General features: G+C 34.8%; 1 protein-coding gene across 2 annotated transcripts in view; it reads right to left on the bottom strand.

Moving 5' to 3' along the window:
- LOC131073972 (DExH-box ATP-dependent RNA helicase DExH14) overlaps window positions 1-19,016 on the bottom strand; it is a 247,896-nt gene that overhangs the window by 56,941 nt on the left and 171,939 nt on the right. For both annotated transcript variants that reach the window (XR_009113014.2, XM_058010506.2), the window contains exons 25-36: window positions 18,438-18,662; window positions 18,248-18,349; window positions 18,023-18,103; window positions 16,679-16,759; window positions 7,916-8,119; window positions 7,664-7,780; window positions 7,407-7,529; window positions 7,109-7,198; window positions 6,871-6,996; window positions 6,535-6,597; window positions 4,476-4,564; window positions 3,780-3,870 (exon numbers count right to left, since the gene is read on the bottom strand). Coding sequence is in view for 1 of the 2 variants with exons in the window: in XM_058010506.2 (XP_057866489.2) it covers window positions 3,780-3,870; window positions 4,476-4,564; window positions 6,535-6,597; window positions 6,871-6,996; window positions 7,109-7,198; window positions 7,407-7,529; window positions 7,664-7,780; window positions 7,916-8,119; window positions 16,679-16,759; window positions 18,023-18,103; window positions 18,248-18,349; window positions 18,438-18,662 (1,392 nt within the window). In the remaining variant the exon portion in view is untranslated. The remainder of the gene's footprint in view (window positions 1-3,779; window positions 3,871-4,475; window positions 4,565-6,534; window positions 6,598-6,870; window positions 6,997-7,108; window positions 7,199-7,406; window positions 7,530-7,663; window positions 7,781-7,915; window positions 8,120-16,678; window positions 16,760-18,022; window positions 18,104-18,247; window positions 18,350-18,437; window positions 18,663-19,016) is intronic.

Here is a 19,016-nt window from a genome sequence, read left to right as displayed (position 1 = left end):
TAACGATTTAAAACTTGCTTCATGCACACATTATTGAATAAAGCTTAAAGATACTATAACATCATCAAATAGAAGCTAATTTGATCACATACATCCATCACATGCGTAGAAAATTAGAAAAGTAAATTGTAGCTGAAGGAAATAGAAAACATAGATATATAGAGTTATAAATGTTGTCAAATGTTGGCTCATCCTCATCCTCATCCTCAGCCTCAGCCTCAAAGTAGTCTATCTATCTACCACAAAGGCATCTAAGGTAGGTCATGGATGACTAAGTAGCCATAGTCTCCAATTGTGAGGTGCCACAGTGATCAACATCAGTTGTACCTATGTCGGATCGTGCTCTATCCTCCTCTACCATTGCCACAGCCTCAGCCTCTCTATCTGACTGATCAACCCACTCATGGTCCTCAGTAAAGACGGGATCGATAGACTCACTGATCCACTCAGACTCTAAATCGATCTCCATTAGAGTGATCGGAGAGGAGTCAGTGTCCAATGTGATTTGTGGTCTCCTTGATGCTCTTCTTCCCTGCTAGTTGAAAACCTATGGCCTCTTGTTTTCCTTCCTCTCTCACTTTTCCTCTCTTCTTCTCACAACTAGCAATTAGAAGACCTTTTAGGGTTAAATGAAAAAGAAATACAAAAAAAACATGTCAAAAAACTCTTTTTTTTTTGTTTTTTTAAGTCAAAACATTGACATGCCGCGACGCGAGTCCTGGAGCTCGGACTTGGCAAGTTATGAGCAAAACTCGCCGAGTCTGAGTCACGAGTTGTCAAAACTCGTCGAGCTTGGCTCGACTCGCCAACTTGGCAAACTCGCCTGACTCGCGGCGAGTTTTGATACTCTGGTTTTGTTTGTCACGCAACAGTTTAGAGTCTTCACAATTTTTCCCTCGAAAAATGGTTCCAGGGTTTTCATGATTTTTTCCTCAAAAATTATTCACAGGGTTTATAATTTTTTAAGGAAAAATTATCATTTGTGATCCACAATGTTCGCGTAGGATTTTTGGTTTTCCGGGTTTTACCCTTTTTTCCACAAAAACAATGATTTGTAACCTCAAATTTCTTAGTTTTTCAATTTTCTCCTCAATCATGGTTTCATGTTTCAGTAATTCGTGTGTGATAGTTCTATAATTTGCGTGTGAGGATTACATCAATCAAACGGAATCAACTATTCTTGGTCATTAACACTTTGCAGATCCTGGGAGGGTCTTTGCAACAACAAAGTGTATTTGCATTTGTGAGAAAAAGACCTGCAGTGTCTTTTGTCGGGTACTTAGTTGATACAAGACCATTAAAGGAGGGTATTAGAATAGTTAATTTTTTTAGTCAGTAACCTTTTTAGTGGTTCTATTAATGGTCATTTAGTTCGCCATTTAACTTTTTAGTTTGTCATCTCAGTTGTCGACCCATTTAGCTTTTTGCTTTTTAGTTTGTTAAGTGAAACTATTGCTTCTTTTATAAGAACGCATAATTTGCTTTTTAGATTTTAGCTTTTAGCTTTATTTATTGCTTTAAGCGTTTTACCTTCATATTGAAGCTTTAGATTAATGGTTCGTTCTCTTTAGAACACCATCTTGTAATTCCTTTATATACACTTGTATATTCGTTATTAATATCATTCAATATCATTCGATTATTGATTCAATTATTTTCCAAAACCATACTCTTTTGTAGATATGAATTATATTAGAATATTTAATTCTATGTTAGTCACCTATTTTTAGTTCCTTGGTTAATGGTCATTTACTTTTTTTATGTAATTAGCTTTTAAGCTTAAATTAGCTTTCACGCTTAATTTAGCTTTCATGCTTAATTTAGCATTTAGCTCTTTAGTCTTTTACTTTAACGTTATGTTCTAATTATAGAACATTGTCATGTAACCTCTATATATACGTGTGTATATCGTTCAATGTGATTATCCGATTATTGAATCATTCATTCAATTTATTTTTCAAATTATACAACTATTTGCATAAGAGTCAATGTGCCTCGATAAGAATAGATCAAATAAAGAAGCTTAATAATATTAAAAAAATCATAGATCAAGAAAAGGTCTTGATTCAAATAGAATAAGATGACTGCTAAGAGGGGAACACTTGGTTCAACATCACCCCTTAATCTTTGTAATTTGGCCCTCAAAATATTAAATTCAAGGTAAAAACCACAATAAAGGTTGGATCTTTTAATGCACTTCAGGCAACAAAAACAGAAAAAAAAACAAGGATTCATTATTAATTGTTATATGGTGTAGGAGCACCCAAGTGAACAGCCAATCAGCACCAACAAAAATATTTCTAACTTGTTTTCTTGAATTTTGGTTTGTTTTGGTTTTATTTGGCACCTCTCCGTGTTGGGAACTATCTATGCAATCAAATTTGAAGAGTTACGTTTTCACCATGTTGTTGGCTCCAGCTCACGACAAATTTTGTCATGAAAATAATTGACAATTGATGAGTTCAATGAAAATGAAAATTAAAAAGTTCGATAGAATTTGAAACCAAAATGCTCAGCAAAAAACTTAAGAATGTTGAGTTATTCATCTCTGCAAATTTTAAAGAAAATCCAAGCTCTTGGAAGGAAGTTGAAATGATTGTTGGTTTCCATGCACTAACCATGCTTCATCAATTCGACAAATGACTGTTTCGCTATCACAATCACTTTAGTTATTAAAATAGGGAATGAATCAAATATGAAACATTCGATCAATCATATTATAAGTCTCATGACAAGTTGGATAACGGTTTGCATTGAGGCACAATTTGGGTCGTTTGACCAAGAAGAACCAAATCACAAATAACATCTTCCTTGGCCACAGACTTCTCATTTCAAAATGGTAAGAATTTGAATGCATTGATAATGTGTCGCTTGCTATTGCAGTGTGGAATAGATCTGTGGAAAACGCTCTTGAAACTTTCATGTTTTAATGCCACAATATTGATGTTCCAAGTAAGGTTGCAGTTGGGGGGTTGAACAGAATAAAAGTCTTCTATTCCACCTGAAGCATTGCCTATCGAAATAGACAGCATTCAGCTCCCAATGTCAAAGTATTAAGCAAAGGGAGGCATTGAGCAGATGAAGGCAAAACAGCAGGGGTCGATTGAAGAACATTAGCAAATCCATCAACTAGCAATAATGAGAAATTGGTAAACTGAAAGGACATTAAACAACTCGAACTATTGTCAACCAAGAGGAAGAGAAAATGAAACAATGTAAAAATTGCAGTTTATAAAAAATACCATAAAATTAGCAAAAGAGAGGTTATTGGGAGTAGCGGCCCAAGAGGGAAAGAGTTGAGTCTCGGATAGAGAGATTGTGTGAGAATAAGATACAGAGGAAAGTGAGTAGAGGCATCAGAAGACACAAGGCATTGTGGAACAGTCAAGATTTTGTGAGGGGTGGTTGCAGATGAGAATGAGCGGAGATGAGGAACAATATAATGAGATAATGTTCAAAGAGGCAAATGAAAGGCCATGATTGTAACTAATAAGTTTGCAGATTTGATGTATGTCTGAGTATTTGGTTGGAATAAAATTAACTTTCTAAACTGTAATTCATGTGTTGAATCAGAAGCAGAGAGTCTGCATTTGTTTTAAGTGTTTTTAAATTTTGAAGTTGAAGACAGGAGGTTGCACCTCTCAATCATTATATAAGGAAACTTTCTTTTGTTTTACACAATACCAAAAGAAATGATAGTAAATATTTCTCAGCAGAAAATTAGAATCCAGATATGAAATTGAGAGCAAAACAAATCATAAAAAAACAATACAGTTTACCTGAATGTGAACTTCAAGCGGTACTGGTCTCACACTTGGCTTGAAGTTGAAAAGCCCAGCATCATCAATACCCAGCCAGTCAGCCAAGTCACTGATCAAAAAACACACAATAAATATGACAATATGAAAGGGATCAGAAGTCACCGACCTATACCCACTGATCATGAAGACTAGTAACAAAAGGTCCAAGAGAAAAGATAAATCTACTTTGCCTCAAATAAATCTACTTTGCCTCAAACTACTATATAATCATGCAGTTTGTATTATTCACAGCCAAAGCATGTGAATTACATAATCTTTCCTATTCACTGCCATCAAAACTCAATTTTCAGGCATTAGTAATCAATCACAAAGTTCAGAATATATACAGATCACTAAGAATGAAATTTACCAGAATCATCAAGAACACCTCTAATTTGTTGTAAATGAATGACAATTAATTTCATTCTCTTCCAGAGCAGTTCAACCACATTATTTCCTCATTCAGATAAGTACCAGAGATTTACAGTTCCTATTTCGACTTGAATTATTGCAATAATCAACACAAGACCATGTAACAGAAACAATATTATTTGAAACGAAATAGGAACAATACTTGTGGATCGAAATGCACAATATATTCTGCAAAAATTCAAAACAAACGATGAATAATATAGGAATTATTTTTAAAAGATATAATTGAATAGACAGCCTTACCGAGCATTTGCTAATGCAGTTGACAAGCCTACAAAGCGAATTGGACGTGCTGTTTGTGAAGAAATATATCTCATCCGGGAAACAATAACCTATTCAAAGATACAAGACATGAGGTTAACAAAAATATATATAACATCTAGCAAACCCCTCTCTATCTATCCTGCATATATATAATGTTAGAATCTATGATTTGATCATGGTAGCTGTTTTTGATGGTAGATATGATATGCATAGATTATCCATATACATTTTACCTGAGATTTAGATAAAGTAGCAAAAGGCGTGTTTAATATAGTAGCAAGCAATATTTTTTATGCTTGAACATTTATTTCATTCCTGATTTGACCATTTATTTCATCCCTCATTTATGCAAATGTGTGTGCGCATGTGATATGTATATACAAATGTATACATAGATTACCTGATATACATACAAACAAATCTAAAGATATATCTGTACAAATATATCTACGTATGTATTAGTATATACATGATATATAAATACATATACAAATACGTATATAGATATCTTTGTACAAATATATCTAGGAATGTATTTGTGTATACATAATATATATAAATATCAATGTGTACTCACATGTGTGTGTGTGCATGTGCATGTGCATGTGCATGTGCATCTGCGTGTGCATCTGTGTTATATGCATAGATGGAATACTTACGGAGTACTCGGTGAGATGTTTTGTTCGGCGAGTATTTACGCCATTAACTCGCACAAAAAATTTGCCGAGTTCTCTAGCAAAAACTCGGCAGCATAAAAAAAACAGGCCCAAACACATCAAAAAAATATCTATTTTTTTTCTTTTCAAGTCAGTCTCATTTTTTTATCAGAATATATACATGAAATATAACATTTAAGTATACTTTAAGTTATATTTCATGTATATATTGGCAGAATGTTTGAGAGTGGTTTTAGATCTCTAAAAGTTATAATGCAAATTCTAGGTTTTAGAAGATCTTTTCAATTTTCAGACTTAGTCAAATTTCAGTAATCAGTAGGCTTCTATCAGTGTTCTCTCGCTCTCTCTATCTCACTCACTTTATCTGCCTCAAATTTTAGACTAATCTATCTCCCTATCACTATTCCTCTATACCCTCTCTGCCACTCTCTATCTCACTCTCTCCTCTCTCCCCCAAGAGACCTATCTCTCTACCCCTCTCTCTCTCTCTCACCCTCAAACCCCCACTAGGGGTGCTACCCTCAACCTCATTTTGGTGAGGTGGAGGAGCCACATCAGACTCCTAGGACTAGACCCTCTAGTTCTATCTCTCCCCTGGTTTTCACTAAAGCTGCGAAGAGGAAGATGTAAAATGTTTTGATGTAGTATTTACGTTTAGTTTTGCAAAAACAATTTGCTATTTCATTTTGTTTCAGTCTACCGGCCATCAACATTCCACAAAAGGATGATATTTTGTACCCAATTTGCATTTAAATCAATCAAATATATCTAGACTCAACTTGTTTCTTTTGTGCACTCATTTATTGACTCATTGGATACATCTCCTAGTTGAATATTGCAGAAAAATCCATTTCTAATTAAATTTAAGCATTTTTTTAAGTTGTTGAGTTTTTGCCGAGTTTTCGCTGAGTTTATTATTTGGGCCTTGGTGAGTTTTTGCTTTTTGCGAGTAGTTCAACTATGGTTTTATGTATATCTCTATACAAATATATCTATGTATGTATTTGTATATACATAATAAATATAAATATCCATGTGAGCGCATATATAGATATCTTTGTACAAATGTATATATGTATGTATCGGTATATACATAATATATATAAACATCCATATGTATATTCTATACAAATATATATATTATGTACATATAATATGCAAGCAGGATATCCATGCATTTGACATGTATCACATACAATATGGTTTTGAGCAATTATATCAATATATCAATATGTAATATGCATGGTAATTCGAATATAAGTACCAGCTATTTACCAGATTTTAAGATTACCAATGATGCTTTCATCAATTGAATTAAAATAAAATTTCAACTGTTTTCCATTTCATGTTTAAAAACTTACCTCAAGAATAGGTCCACGGTCAGCTCCAAGTAAATGAATTTCATCTAATATCAAGAGTCCAACCTGCGTCATTCATATTTAAAAAATAAAAGAAAACACATACCAATCAGAGTCATAGTCATAATCTACGAGGAATAAAATGTATGCCTTCGTAGTAATCTGTTATCACTATCATTATTGTACTGAACAGCTAGACATCAAAATTATATTTAACAGTTTTTCTATAAAAATATATAACAGAACCGTGACAACTATCTGAAACAATTCTTTTCTAAATAATTTTTTACCCCATTGATCATTAGGAACACAAATATCAATCAGTAACTTAAAAAAAACCTTCATCACATATTTGCGATGATGCCAACTACGGCTGATGCCGTCCCATTTTTCTGGAGTTGAAACAATTATATCTGCTGAAAGAAGTGCCTTGAGATCTGGAGTAAAGTCTCCAGTCATCTCAACCTGGAAAGAACTAGGAAATTAATTATTTTATATACTTGTTACAACTATTAGTAAAGTAATTATACATTCATATTTAAAAAGCTATTGATAACAAAATTTGTTGCACGCATACCATCTTTTTCTTCAAACTCAGTACAAGCCCTTTCTGCCAATCATTCATTCTTTCTCTGACAATGGCCTTCATTGGTGCAATATAAATAACCTGCATGTGTCACTCCCAATTGACTTTGATGTTTGAATTGGATTATAAACTTATTTCATACAACAAATTTGATACATTTATATGAATAATAATACAATTTCATAATGTTAGCAGAATCTAAAAATTGATTTACAGGCTGTGCATTTGAAGATTGAAATTTATGCATGAGCTGGAGGAACTAAGCTTTTCAAAAGAATGTGTATTCCACCTTCATGTCTGGTTGAGTATTGAAAAGATGGAGCATGGCAAGTTCTGCAGATATCGTTTTTCCACTTCCTGTTGGTGCACCTAGAAGGACATTCTTGTCTGTGTGGTACAGAATATGAAATGCCTGCATATTATGCCTTACAACATCATTGAAATTTCTTAAAGCAAGCTTGCCATTAATATAATTAAAAAAAGAGGATCAAATATCTAATGTATAAGAAGGCCATGCATGGAAGAATTTTGAAGGAAATATTTTACCTGGGTTTGAATTGGATTGAAATGTGAAAACTTGTAAAGTTCCTCATAGTTACGGTTGCCAAGAGCAGTAACAGGAAGAGGCCTCAAATCAAGAAGTTCAGTGTGTGGAGTATGTAACTGCAAAATGCCAATGTAGCATACATCAAAGAGAATTCCTGATTGCTAATTTTGATTACTTGCAGTTTAATCTGAAAAATTGCCTTCAAAAGTCCTTAAATGTCCATAATACATATGAATAGTATGAAAAGTGACCTCTGGTAAAATCAGTTGCTGGAAGGAGACAGTATGAAAGACATCTGCCTGCAGCCAGATGTCTGAAATTCCCCGTATGTAGTACTGTGGAGGCCAAGGCTCAAATATAGGTACTGTGAATGTAAGTTTTTGTTGACCAACTCTTGCCATCTTTTTTGACAAAATGAACAGTTCCGAATAATAGATGTGATCATTCTCCGAATCCTAACACAAGAAATGAAGATGGCACATAAAGACATCAGATTTATCAGCAGAAAAGGAAACACAACTATGGAGTCTTAACAAGTGACCAAAGTCAAATCAACATTAGTGATTAAGTACAAAACCTGTTGAGGTAAATCTGAAAGGCATCTTAAATTATATATTTCAAAATGTAGTTATATTAAGGTACAAAGTAAATAGGATAGACACAAACATAAATATATATGAGGCCCAAAGATAACATAAACAAGAAAAATTATAGAAACAAATGACCTCAATGACTAAGGAAGGCAAAACTTCCTTTCTATTGATATCCGCATATGTATCTGTTGAAGTGTTTTTTAGGCACATGCGAACACAGAATAAAATACCAAGGTATCTTATCCTCTCTTGAACAAAGTTATCCGAATGCTGAAAATTTGCCTAAGGATCAATCGAAATAACTCCAAGGTTCTTATATGTAGGGTCTCTACGTGTGGATAAGCTCAATTTGGTCTGATGTGATTATGCTGGGATTCACAAAGGGACTTACGTTTGATTGCCTGAACGCTTAATTTCGTGGAACTTGGGTCCTATCTACTAGCTGGGAGATAAAGAAATAGCCAAAAGGTAAAGGGTTCAGAAAGTCTATTGTAAGACCTAGAATGTAAGAATGTAGATGAACGACTAGGTGCAGTCCTACTGAGTTGGGTCTCACCATCAGGTTGAACAATCCGACACCAACTCAGTGCAATCTTCTAAGGGACGCTTTGAATATGTTCAAATCGTTACACCATCAGACACTGATCACCATTCAAGTTAATGCATGAACAATAGACGCATAAAAATTCGAGATTAATCTCATTCAATGCCAATTGACCACGCAGGGCGCTTTTACAATCAGTAAAAGGCTAGTGGTATGGACTAGGTGGATTCCACATGAGTACATTCAACAATTTTTATCCATTCAATCTAATTATTTACCATCTAACATGAAGATCCAACAAGAGACCATGCATATTGCAAAGAAATAACACACTTCACCATAACTTCAATGAAAATGGAGTTCATTTACAATTTAGGCAACAATTTCTTGCCTTCTCTTCCTACTTTACTCTAACTTCTATTCTATTCCTACTTTACTCTAACTTCTATTCTATTGGCTATTCTATTCTACTTACTATTAGCTATTAATTATTCATCGACCATTAACCTTTGCAAAATGAAGAGCTTGAGCATTTTATAGTGCTCTCAATACAATTCAATGGCTTGGATCAATTTGAGATCAATAGCCGAGATTTTACAATGAAAACCCTAATTAAGGTTTGTTACAACAAACTAAATTCTGGCCAATGAAATAATTGCATTATTTGGACACATGTCTTCTTTGGAATATTCGACCAATGGATAACGGGGGTAGGTGCCTCTAAGTTCGTGCATCCACATATGAACTAGGTACAATGCATCTAGACATGTTTTTTCTGATTGGAGGAATAGTGACTAGGATGCCACCTCAATCTTGCAATTGTGCTTGGTTAAGGAACGTTGAGCAATATCCCTTGACACTCAATGTAATGATGATGAGAAGAGGACTTTGATTAACTCTTCTGAAACTGTCTACTTCTTCGATCATGTTCAACGTACCCTTGCAATGACTTTGGTTGATCCTCCTTTGTCCTTGATGTACTTGATGAACGATGTACCTTTCCTTGATTCTCTTGTATTTGTCTATGAGATCTTCTTGAAGAGGTCTTCCTTTGCCCTTGATGTTGATATATTCTTCTTGAGATCCTCGTTCTGATCTCCCTCCAATCTGGTCCCTCTGACTACTCCAAAACAAATAAGTGAATATCAAACACATATGATATATAGTTTATACAGTCTCTCAATTTGACATAATCTCTAATTTTTTGTGATTTGCAGGTCTGATAGGTGCAGGTTTAGGGGAGATTGTCCTTCGCTTTAGCAAATTTGCTCTTTCTATGATGAATTTAATCCTTTCTTTGAATATCCTAATGAGTTCGCTCCCTCAAAAGGATCGGATCTGCACCTTAAATATACCAAATTCACCTTTGGAGGATCGTTGTTCTGCAAGCTTGCATTTTAAATCTAAATTTCGCCTCCTCAATCATCAATTATATTCATTGCTCCTTTAATTCGCACTTTGGAGAATCAGGTCTAGGCTTGAAGATTGTTGAATTTGTCTTGCCCCGCCTTATTAAGTTTTGAAATTCGCCTACTAATTGCTAGAACTCGCTTCTCAAATTTGCTCTTAAGTTTACTTTGGAGAAGGATTTGTTTGAATGAATTTTGAATGCTTTAAGGATCAACCATTATATAGGCACTCGCATAGGGGTTTGCACCTTTTGATTACAAAGCCGACTTGTTCTAATGAATAAAATTAATTGCATTTCCCTTTAGGTTGGCCAACTTAGTCATTGAAATTTGAAATTTGTTTTGGCGCCAAAGGTGCAATTAGTTGTGTTAATGCATCAATGCCAACTTGCATTTAGCCTTCTCTCCAATTCCTTTTTGCTCTTGTCATGATTTCGCTCTTGTACCTTCAAGAGGTACATGCCTCTATCACAAGGTCACTGCTGTACCTTAGAGAGGGACATGAGCGAACTAGGAGATGCTGAAGTTTTATCACTATTTGAGGAAGGCATGCTTTGTCCTTATGATCTTAGGGAGGTTTAGAATGTTTGAGCATTAGAATCATCTTCAACAAAACCTTCAAAGTTTCCTTATTAGCAAATCACTCCTCTTCAAGGGAATTTCGCTCTTGTACCTTCGGGAGGTACATTAGTGAATTTGCTCAATTCATACTTCTGTTCTTTTCTCTTGCCTTAGACTCAACTTTTAAATCCTTCCTTCACCACAATCAAGTTGATTTGCCTTCAATTTTGCTACAGATGGGATCCATTTAATGGTTTGGGTGAGACAGGAAGTCTTTTCAAGAATTTCGCTCCTGTACCCTTGGAATTAGAGGTATTAGGCTTGGATATCTATTAAACGTTCTCTTCTCACCTCCATTCACGTTGCCTTGGCCTTAGAACATGCTAGCAAATCACCTTAAGGGGTCCCCTTGTTCAAAATGCTGGATCAAAGGCGAATCTTAACAAGTTCTCTTATGTACCTTAGAGAGGTACGGGATCCACTAGGAAACTCGCTCATGTACCTTTGGAAGGGACAGGAGCGAATTAGACAAACTTGAACAAATTCCTCACTTTGTGTCATTCAACTTGGTTTGAATTCATTCCCAAGGGCATGTATAAGTCAATTCCTTCTCTTTGTCCATTCTTTCTCTTAATCCAGTCTTCTTGATCTTAGCAAGGTACATGAGCTTGAATAACTTCGCTCCTGTCCCTTTGGAAGAGACCTGAGCGAATTAGGAGCATGAGGCTTAGATGCTGATCAAAAACTCACTCTTCACCTTTGCTTACGTTGCTATGCTTAGAAGTCACCTTTAAGGTTTGCTTGCTCAAAATTTTGGATCAAAGACAAGCCTTGACAAATTCGCTTGTGTACCTTAGAGAGGTACGAGACCCTTTAGTTAATTCGCTCCTATCCCTGTGAGAGGTACAGGAGCGAATTTAGCAATGTTACTCAAATTCTCCACCTTTCATCATCAATCTTTGCTTGAATTCACTTCTAAAGGAATGCACAAGCTGGTTTCTCTCCAATCAACGACCTGGAAACAAAGATTTTAATCCAAGTTAGAAGCGAGAGAAGGCTATAGGGAAATTCGCTCCTGTCCTCCTGAGAGGTACATGAGCGAATTTGATTGTTTCAATCAAATTCCCAACTTCTCCTTCAACTCTTCAAGTCCAAAACTCGTTGTCATGCTTCCTCAAGGGATAGATAAGTGTATTTCGTATCAAACAAGGCCTTGGAATGAAGTATTCCATCCAACTTGGGCAAGAATCTCTCTTAAAAAATACGCTCCTGTCCTCCTGAGAGGTACAAGAGCGAATTTGGTGTTTGCGTCCAAATTCTTCATTGTTCATGGTCAATAACTCGTTCAAATCTCAAGTCCCTGTCACTCCAATGTGAAAAATATCAAATCAACCTTTTAAAGAAAGCCTTAGGAGGGATTTCGCTTCAAATTGGGAACACTGGACAGTTTTCTTCACTTGACGAAACTCATTCCATCAACTCAGATCCTAAGTCTTAGTCATCCATATCAGATTAACCTCAAGAAGACCTTTGTAATCCATTTGCTTTCCAAAGCTTCATCCAGATTTAGAAACTAAGTTCATCAAATTTTAATCTCTAAGGGAAATCGGTCATTACATCAGTCAAAACTTCATCTTTCGTTGTCAAAACCTTCTTCACTGAATCGGCCATCAAAGGTTCTTTTGTAGCAGATGATTGATCAATCAAATTCCCTTGCTTGCACAATTGAATCAGGCCTGATTTTTATAAGCTTTGGTCTGATTTTAGGACTTTCTGTATTTGCAGGATTAATTCTATCTGAGTGCATTCTTCATGTGGAGATGCACAGATCAGATCTCTTCCCTTATGTGGAGGATTCCCCATTCTTGGTTTATCATCATCTTATATTCCTTGTGCTCCATTATTTGTTTACAACCATACCTGCAAAGACACAAAACTTGAATTAAACATCATGCACATTAATCATATTTCTGAGTATGAAATAATACTTAGATCTGATTGTGGTCTAAACTCAGAGAAATTAATCCACTGGAAATTGTATTTGAACCAAGAGTGAATGAGGCCTGATCTCTTCCTGAAGATCTGATAAAAATTCCCCGTGATTAGGAACAAGCCTGCTTGAATCTCCTCTTACACAGCTTATCCCTTATAATTCACCTCATTTTTGCTTGAAAATCTTCTCTCCTTTGGAGCCAATCAGTGATTAATATCTCCCCTCAAGGTGGATCTGTAGGTACGAAGCTAGAAGTTTTGAATCAACTTTGAAGTGAACTGCTTTATATTTTTTAACGTTAAATTTTAGTGGAGTCCAAAACATGCCACGAATGTGAGAAGGGATGAAAGGTGTAACAGCAAAGAGGATGCGGTGGCAAAAAGGATGGGGCGATGTTGTAAAGAAGTGCCACTGGGGAATAAGGTGGATGGAGTGAGGTGGATGCCCTCCCTTTTAAAATTTCTAAAAAGAGAACTTTTCTTCCAAACATTCTAGTGGGGCCCGTGCAATATCAAAGACAAAAAAAACATTTTAAATTCCCAAAACCAGTGGTTGGTGGGTCCTAGAATAAGTCTTTAATAAAAAGTTAATTCAATTCTCCGTTTTGAGTTGTGTGGGGCCCAGCAGGAGAGTCCTTGAAAGAATTTATTTAATTCTCCATTTTAGAGTGTGTGGGGCCCAAGATGTGATGAAGAAATGTGAGGTGTTGTGGGGGAAGGGGAGAGTGGTAAGGGAAATGCCACGTGAGGAAGGGAAGGAGAAGATGCTGGGGAAAGGGAGACATAAGGGGTAATTGAAAGTGGATACGGGGTTATAAAAAGTGCTGCGGTGGGAGGTAGGAGTTAGGATATGAGGAGTAAAGTGGAATGGGAGGTATAAGGGATAGTGAAAAGGGTAAGGGGTGTGAGATGTAAGGGGCTTGGGATAGGGATAGGCTAGGATGAGGGTAGATGGTAGGGTGGAAAGGGTAGCTTAATAGGTGTGTGGTAGAGGTAATCTTAGGGAAACAAAGGAAGTAAGACTTATGGGATGTGGGTTAGAATAGGTGATTTTAGGGGAATAAAGGGGTAAAGGGGTAGATAGTGTGGATGGTAGGTTAAAGGGAGTGTGAGATAGAAGGTATGAGGGGAAGGGGGATGTTAGGATAGAATTGTTGATATGTGGCGACTGATCAGCAAAGTACTGTACATTCAGCACGTATCCTCACCGAGGTCCAGAGCCGGGTCGGGTCTCGGGAAAGCGGGCGGTAGCCCGCTGCGGGGGTTCAAGGGCGGCAACCCCCGAGAAAAAATTTTGGACCGTTTTTGTTGATGAAAACCGACATTGTAATAAAACCCTAAAAAAGGCTGACTTTGTTTGTTGCCCTAAAAACGCATGTTATAAGCGGCTGGGATGCTTAAGGCATTGTAATGTAGATGTATTGTTTTTGCTGGATAATAAGAAAGATTGGACGGCTATGTATGGTGGACGTAACGCATTCTAGGTGAACCACGTTAAATCTCTATGTTATCTGTGTCCTGTTTTATTTCTTTATCTTTTGTATTTAAATCTGCATATAATTGTTAGTTCATATTTGCTTCGGATCTGCTTGAAACCCTAACAAGAATAGGGGTAGGGGTAAGGTGGAAAGGAAGTTAGTGAAGGGAGGTGAGGGTGTAAGATGGAAGGGTAGGTTTAAGTTAAGTGAAGGGAGGTTTAGGATGTGATGGAGGTTAATGGGTGTAGTGGTAGGAGAGTGATTAGGATTGGGCACCCACAGACAGTGCTGGGAGAAGTGGAAGTGATAAAACTTTGGCTGGGCAAAGGAAGTGTCGAACCTCGGTTCATCTTAAAGAGACAAACTTGATCAATTTCTAACCTCTTGATCTACTATACCTCTTCAATGCAAAGATTCATAACGAAAGACTCAATACTAACCTAGAACTAAGCTAAGAAAACTAATCCTAAAAAAGCGAAAAATAGGGGTCCCCATTTGCAATGGAACGATGTGTGAAAACGTCACAACAATATCCAACTTTAAATAAATTAATAAGGTTCCAGATTTTCATTTAATAATGGAATTTTCTATTTGTGGCATTCATATATAAATTAATAATCATTGAATATAATGAAACAATAAAACTAAATCCAAGCTCCAATGTACACAAAAAAAAATAAAAGTTAATCAATGAATGTGTAAACTAGCAATAGCACATATGATGCAAAAGATAAGCTAAAAGGGAAAAGAATAAAGAAATATAGTTAGTTTATCTAGATAATGCGAATAAGGTGAAAACTATATACAAAGCGTAAGAAAAAATTAATATATATTATTCTCCACTTATTGCATTAAACCATGGCTACAAGATTCAGAATTCCATATGCACATGGGGTGGCTGAAAATCATTAAAAAAATATTTTCATGATAAACACATGCAAAAGAAAATTTTGTATTATGTATTTATGTGTGTACATATATATGTATGCAACCAGAGTGGTGTAAGAGAATACGGAATAACGTCAATAAAGGGGATCTCTTCTTTTCTCATGTTCAATGGATTTTGTCTTTTTGCTTTCTGAATGACTCCAGAGAGATTAAAAAGTTAAAAGCAGTAACATTATTATTAGAATATTTAATTATATTTTAGTCATCTATATTTAGTTATTTGTTTATGGTCATTTAGCTTTTTAGTTAATTAGCTTTTAAGTTTTATTTAGCATTTAACTTTTTCTTTTTAGTTAATTAGCTTTTAAGCTTTATTTAGCATTTAATTTTTTCTTTTTAGTTAATTAGCTTTTAAGCTTTATTTAGCGTTTAGCTTTTTGGTAGTTCACTTTAAACGATTTGTTCTTGATTTAGAACGTCGTCTTGTAATCTCTATATATACGCTTGTATATTGTTGAATACATTATCCGATTATTGAATCATTCATTCAATTTATTTTTCAATTATTTCATGGGTGCTAGAAGAGTAATATTCAAAGAGAGGTGAGAACAATATCTTTTCCCTATTACAGTAGTCTGAAGAAGCATAATCAGAATACATTTCCACATTTTTTCACTTTTAAGGGACTGGGGAGAGAAAAAACAATCTTGAGTACGAAAACAAAGTTGGGATTGGCTTCCTAATGACTACGTAGACGCAGACCATTTCCTAGATATGACAAAGTTGGAACTTTTTCTATTGTTCCCATGGATAGCACTGGTTTCATGTTTTTCCAGGCTCATGTAATGTGTGCTTTGCCAAAAGAGGCTCTTCTACAGTGGAATTCGTTAAATTTCTGAACATGCTTATATTCTATTAACTGCAAGCTGGTAGAGTGTAAGAATGAGATCATACAGCTTATTGTTTGTTAGGCAGCTTACCTATTTTCCTAGAGCTTATTTATGTTATCCAAAGAACTAGAGCTTCTAATATACATTCAGCGACTCCTGAAGCTACTTTTGAATGTCATAGATCTGACATTCAATAGAGCCTCGTGCTAGTCTGGAAACCTCATCTGTTGATAAGACATGGTTTTTGAGACCTTCAAAAATATTTGCATTCCTCAACTACAATCTATCGAGTTAGTAAATGTAAAATAACTCAATTTGCAAAGAATTCTAAGATTATTTTAATTAATTGGGTAGTAGCTAAGTAAATCAATGGTTACCCCATAGTGCACAAACAAAGCTGCTTCAAAGATGCATAAAAGAATATAAAAGCTCTTTAATTAAGACATCTAGTGGTTAAGAAGAATACGTATATTTGAATTATCAAGCAATGCATACCATACGCAATTTTCACAAAAACAAATTTTCCTTAGGCTGCAGCAATTTTCGATTGAGCATAAAACTTTTGCATATAGATTTCATTAAGTAAGCTAAATAAGTAGACTACTCTGTTTTAACTCTCAAACAAGTTAGGAAGCAAACAAGAAGGAAGACCATCAAACCTCAACTAAGATCCACCAGCGCTGAGCAGCTCCATGCAGATGATCTTTCCAGACAAAGTCTGGAGTTATTATTAGCTCAACCTGCAATTGTATGTTTGCCAAACAGAATAACGTTATTGATATCATATATAAATGTGAACTCAGCAAGGTGTGTGTGTCTGGGTGTTTTTAAATATACAATTTTATTTAATTCATATACATACGATATATGCATACATACTTAATTGTGTGTGTACATACATTAATTTGCATTCATTACATGTACAAGATATATAAATATAATGAATTGAGAAAAATGTATGTAAACATCCACACACATTTTTATTGATTATATGTATTATGCATGATACATGCACATGTGTATATGTGTGTGTGCGTGTGCGTGTGCGTGTGTGTACATGCATGCATAACATATATATATCTATGCACACACATGTATGTGTATAGTGTACATACATTTTCTTTATTTATTATATGCATTCATATGTGTGTGCACATGTGTATATGTGTGTGTGCGTGTGCGTGTGCGTGTGTGTACATGCATGCATAACATATATATATCTATGCACACACATGTATGTGTATAGTGTACATACATTTTCTTTATTTATTATATGCATTCATAAGTGTGTATACATATATATGCAATATATGTGTGTAATATGTGTATATATCATACATATAATGCATAAAAAATGTGTATATAGCTACATATGTACATACACACATACAGATGAATGCATATAATGAGCAACGAAATGTATGTGCACACACATATATATGTATATATACACGTGTGTATACATACATTTTTTTTATTCATTAGATGCATTCATATTTGTGTGTATGCATATATATTATATATACACACATTTGTGAGTATGTACATTTCTTATTCATTATTTGTAAAAAATATGCATGCATATTATACACACAAGTGTGTATTATATGTATTTATGTATACACACACGTATGTATGTATATAACATACATATAATAAATAACAAAATGTATGTACACAGTCATATAAAGTGCACACATTTTTTTAATTCATTATATGAATACATGCACACATTTTTTTAATTCATTATATGAATACATACACACACGTGTGTATGTACATTCTTTTATTCATTATATGTATGATACATATGTACATATTACATACACATACATTACACACATGTGCATAAATACATACATAATATGTGTGCGTGTAATGAATAAAAAAATGTATGTCTACACATATATATGGTACATATGTACATTCATATGCATGTACACATATGTACATATATATACATATTGAATAGGAAGCATAAAAAACTGCAACAATGATATTACCTGTAGAACGCTCCGTGTGATTGGACTTATATTAGCAGATAAATGAATACAAGGAAAGCTTGCCAAACACTTCTTAATCATCTGCACCTCATAAAAATGAAGAATAAAGTGATTAAAATCTAGACATATCAAATTTGTTCACATATAAAACTGCATGATGACACATGATTTTTCAAATAAAAGTTTAACCGTACAAAGAAGCACATGTTCAAACATAAAACCAACCTTTCCAGCAGGAAAGTACCGAATGAGAGCCCCAATCTCTTTCTCTTCTAGTTCAGAAAGGTGATTTAACTGAACATCCTTATCTTCAAGTTTTCTTAATATCTGTTCATCAAGTAACCAAACTTAAATGGTTGAAAAAAATAAAAAATTGCTTTCCATACAGAAGTTACACGAGTAAAATTCCAACAACCTCTAATGAGAGATCCCTCTCAAACTGCCGAAGAGGATGTTGATGAGGCCAAATTTGGCGATCAACAGCTTTGCAATACTGTAATAAAAGAACAGCCATAGCACACCAACCACGACGCAGACAAATTTCAAATAATGCTCGCATAATCCGCCCAATGCTCTGACTTATATAGTTTGCGTCCGCAACTAATGAAAAACTTTCAAGTGAAGCACGAGATATATAGACCTGAAGAAATCAAGGCAGCAATTTTCTTTATATGTACAGATGATAAAAGTTGCAACAGAATGTGTGCTCCATAGAAAACATTAAATAATGTATCAATGAAAATACTGTAATATTTCTAATTATACACATTTCTTTAACAACTGCATTTAATCAAGTGACAAAATCACTCTAAAAAGGCTATCCCTGAACATATTAAACAGATCTACCATTAACCCCACATGAACCTTAAAACTGCTCTCATCAACAAGTCTCATACAAAACAGACTTAAAATAGATGAAAAGTATCTTTCCTTTGCTGCTTGGTCCTTAGAAGCAAACAAAATGTTCCTACCAAATACATGACTCTACAAACAC

Source organism: Cryptomeria japonica, chromosome 9, assembly GCF_030272615.1.
Source record: "Cryptomeria japonica chromosome 9, Sugi_1.0, whole genome shotgun sequence".
NCBI classification, from domain to species: Eukaryota; Viridiplantae; Streptophyta; class Pinopsida; order Cupressales; family Cupressaceae; genus Cryptomeria; species Cryptomeria japonica.
The sequence above is the reverse complement of the archived record's forward strand: the minus strand, read 5'-3'. Positions and strand labels throughout refer to the sequence as shown.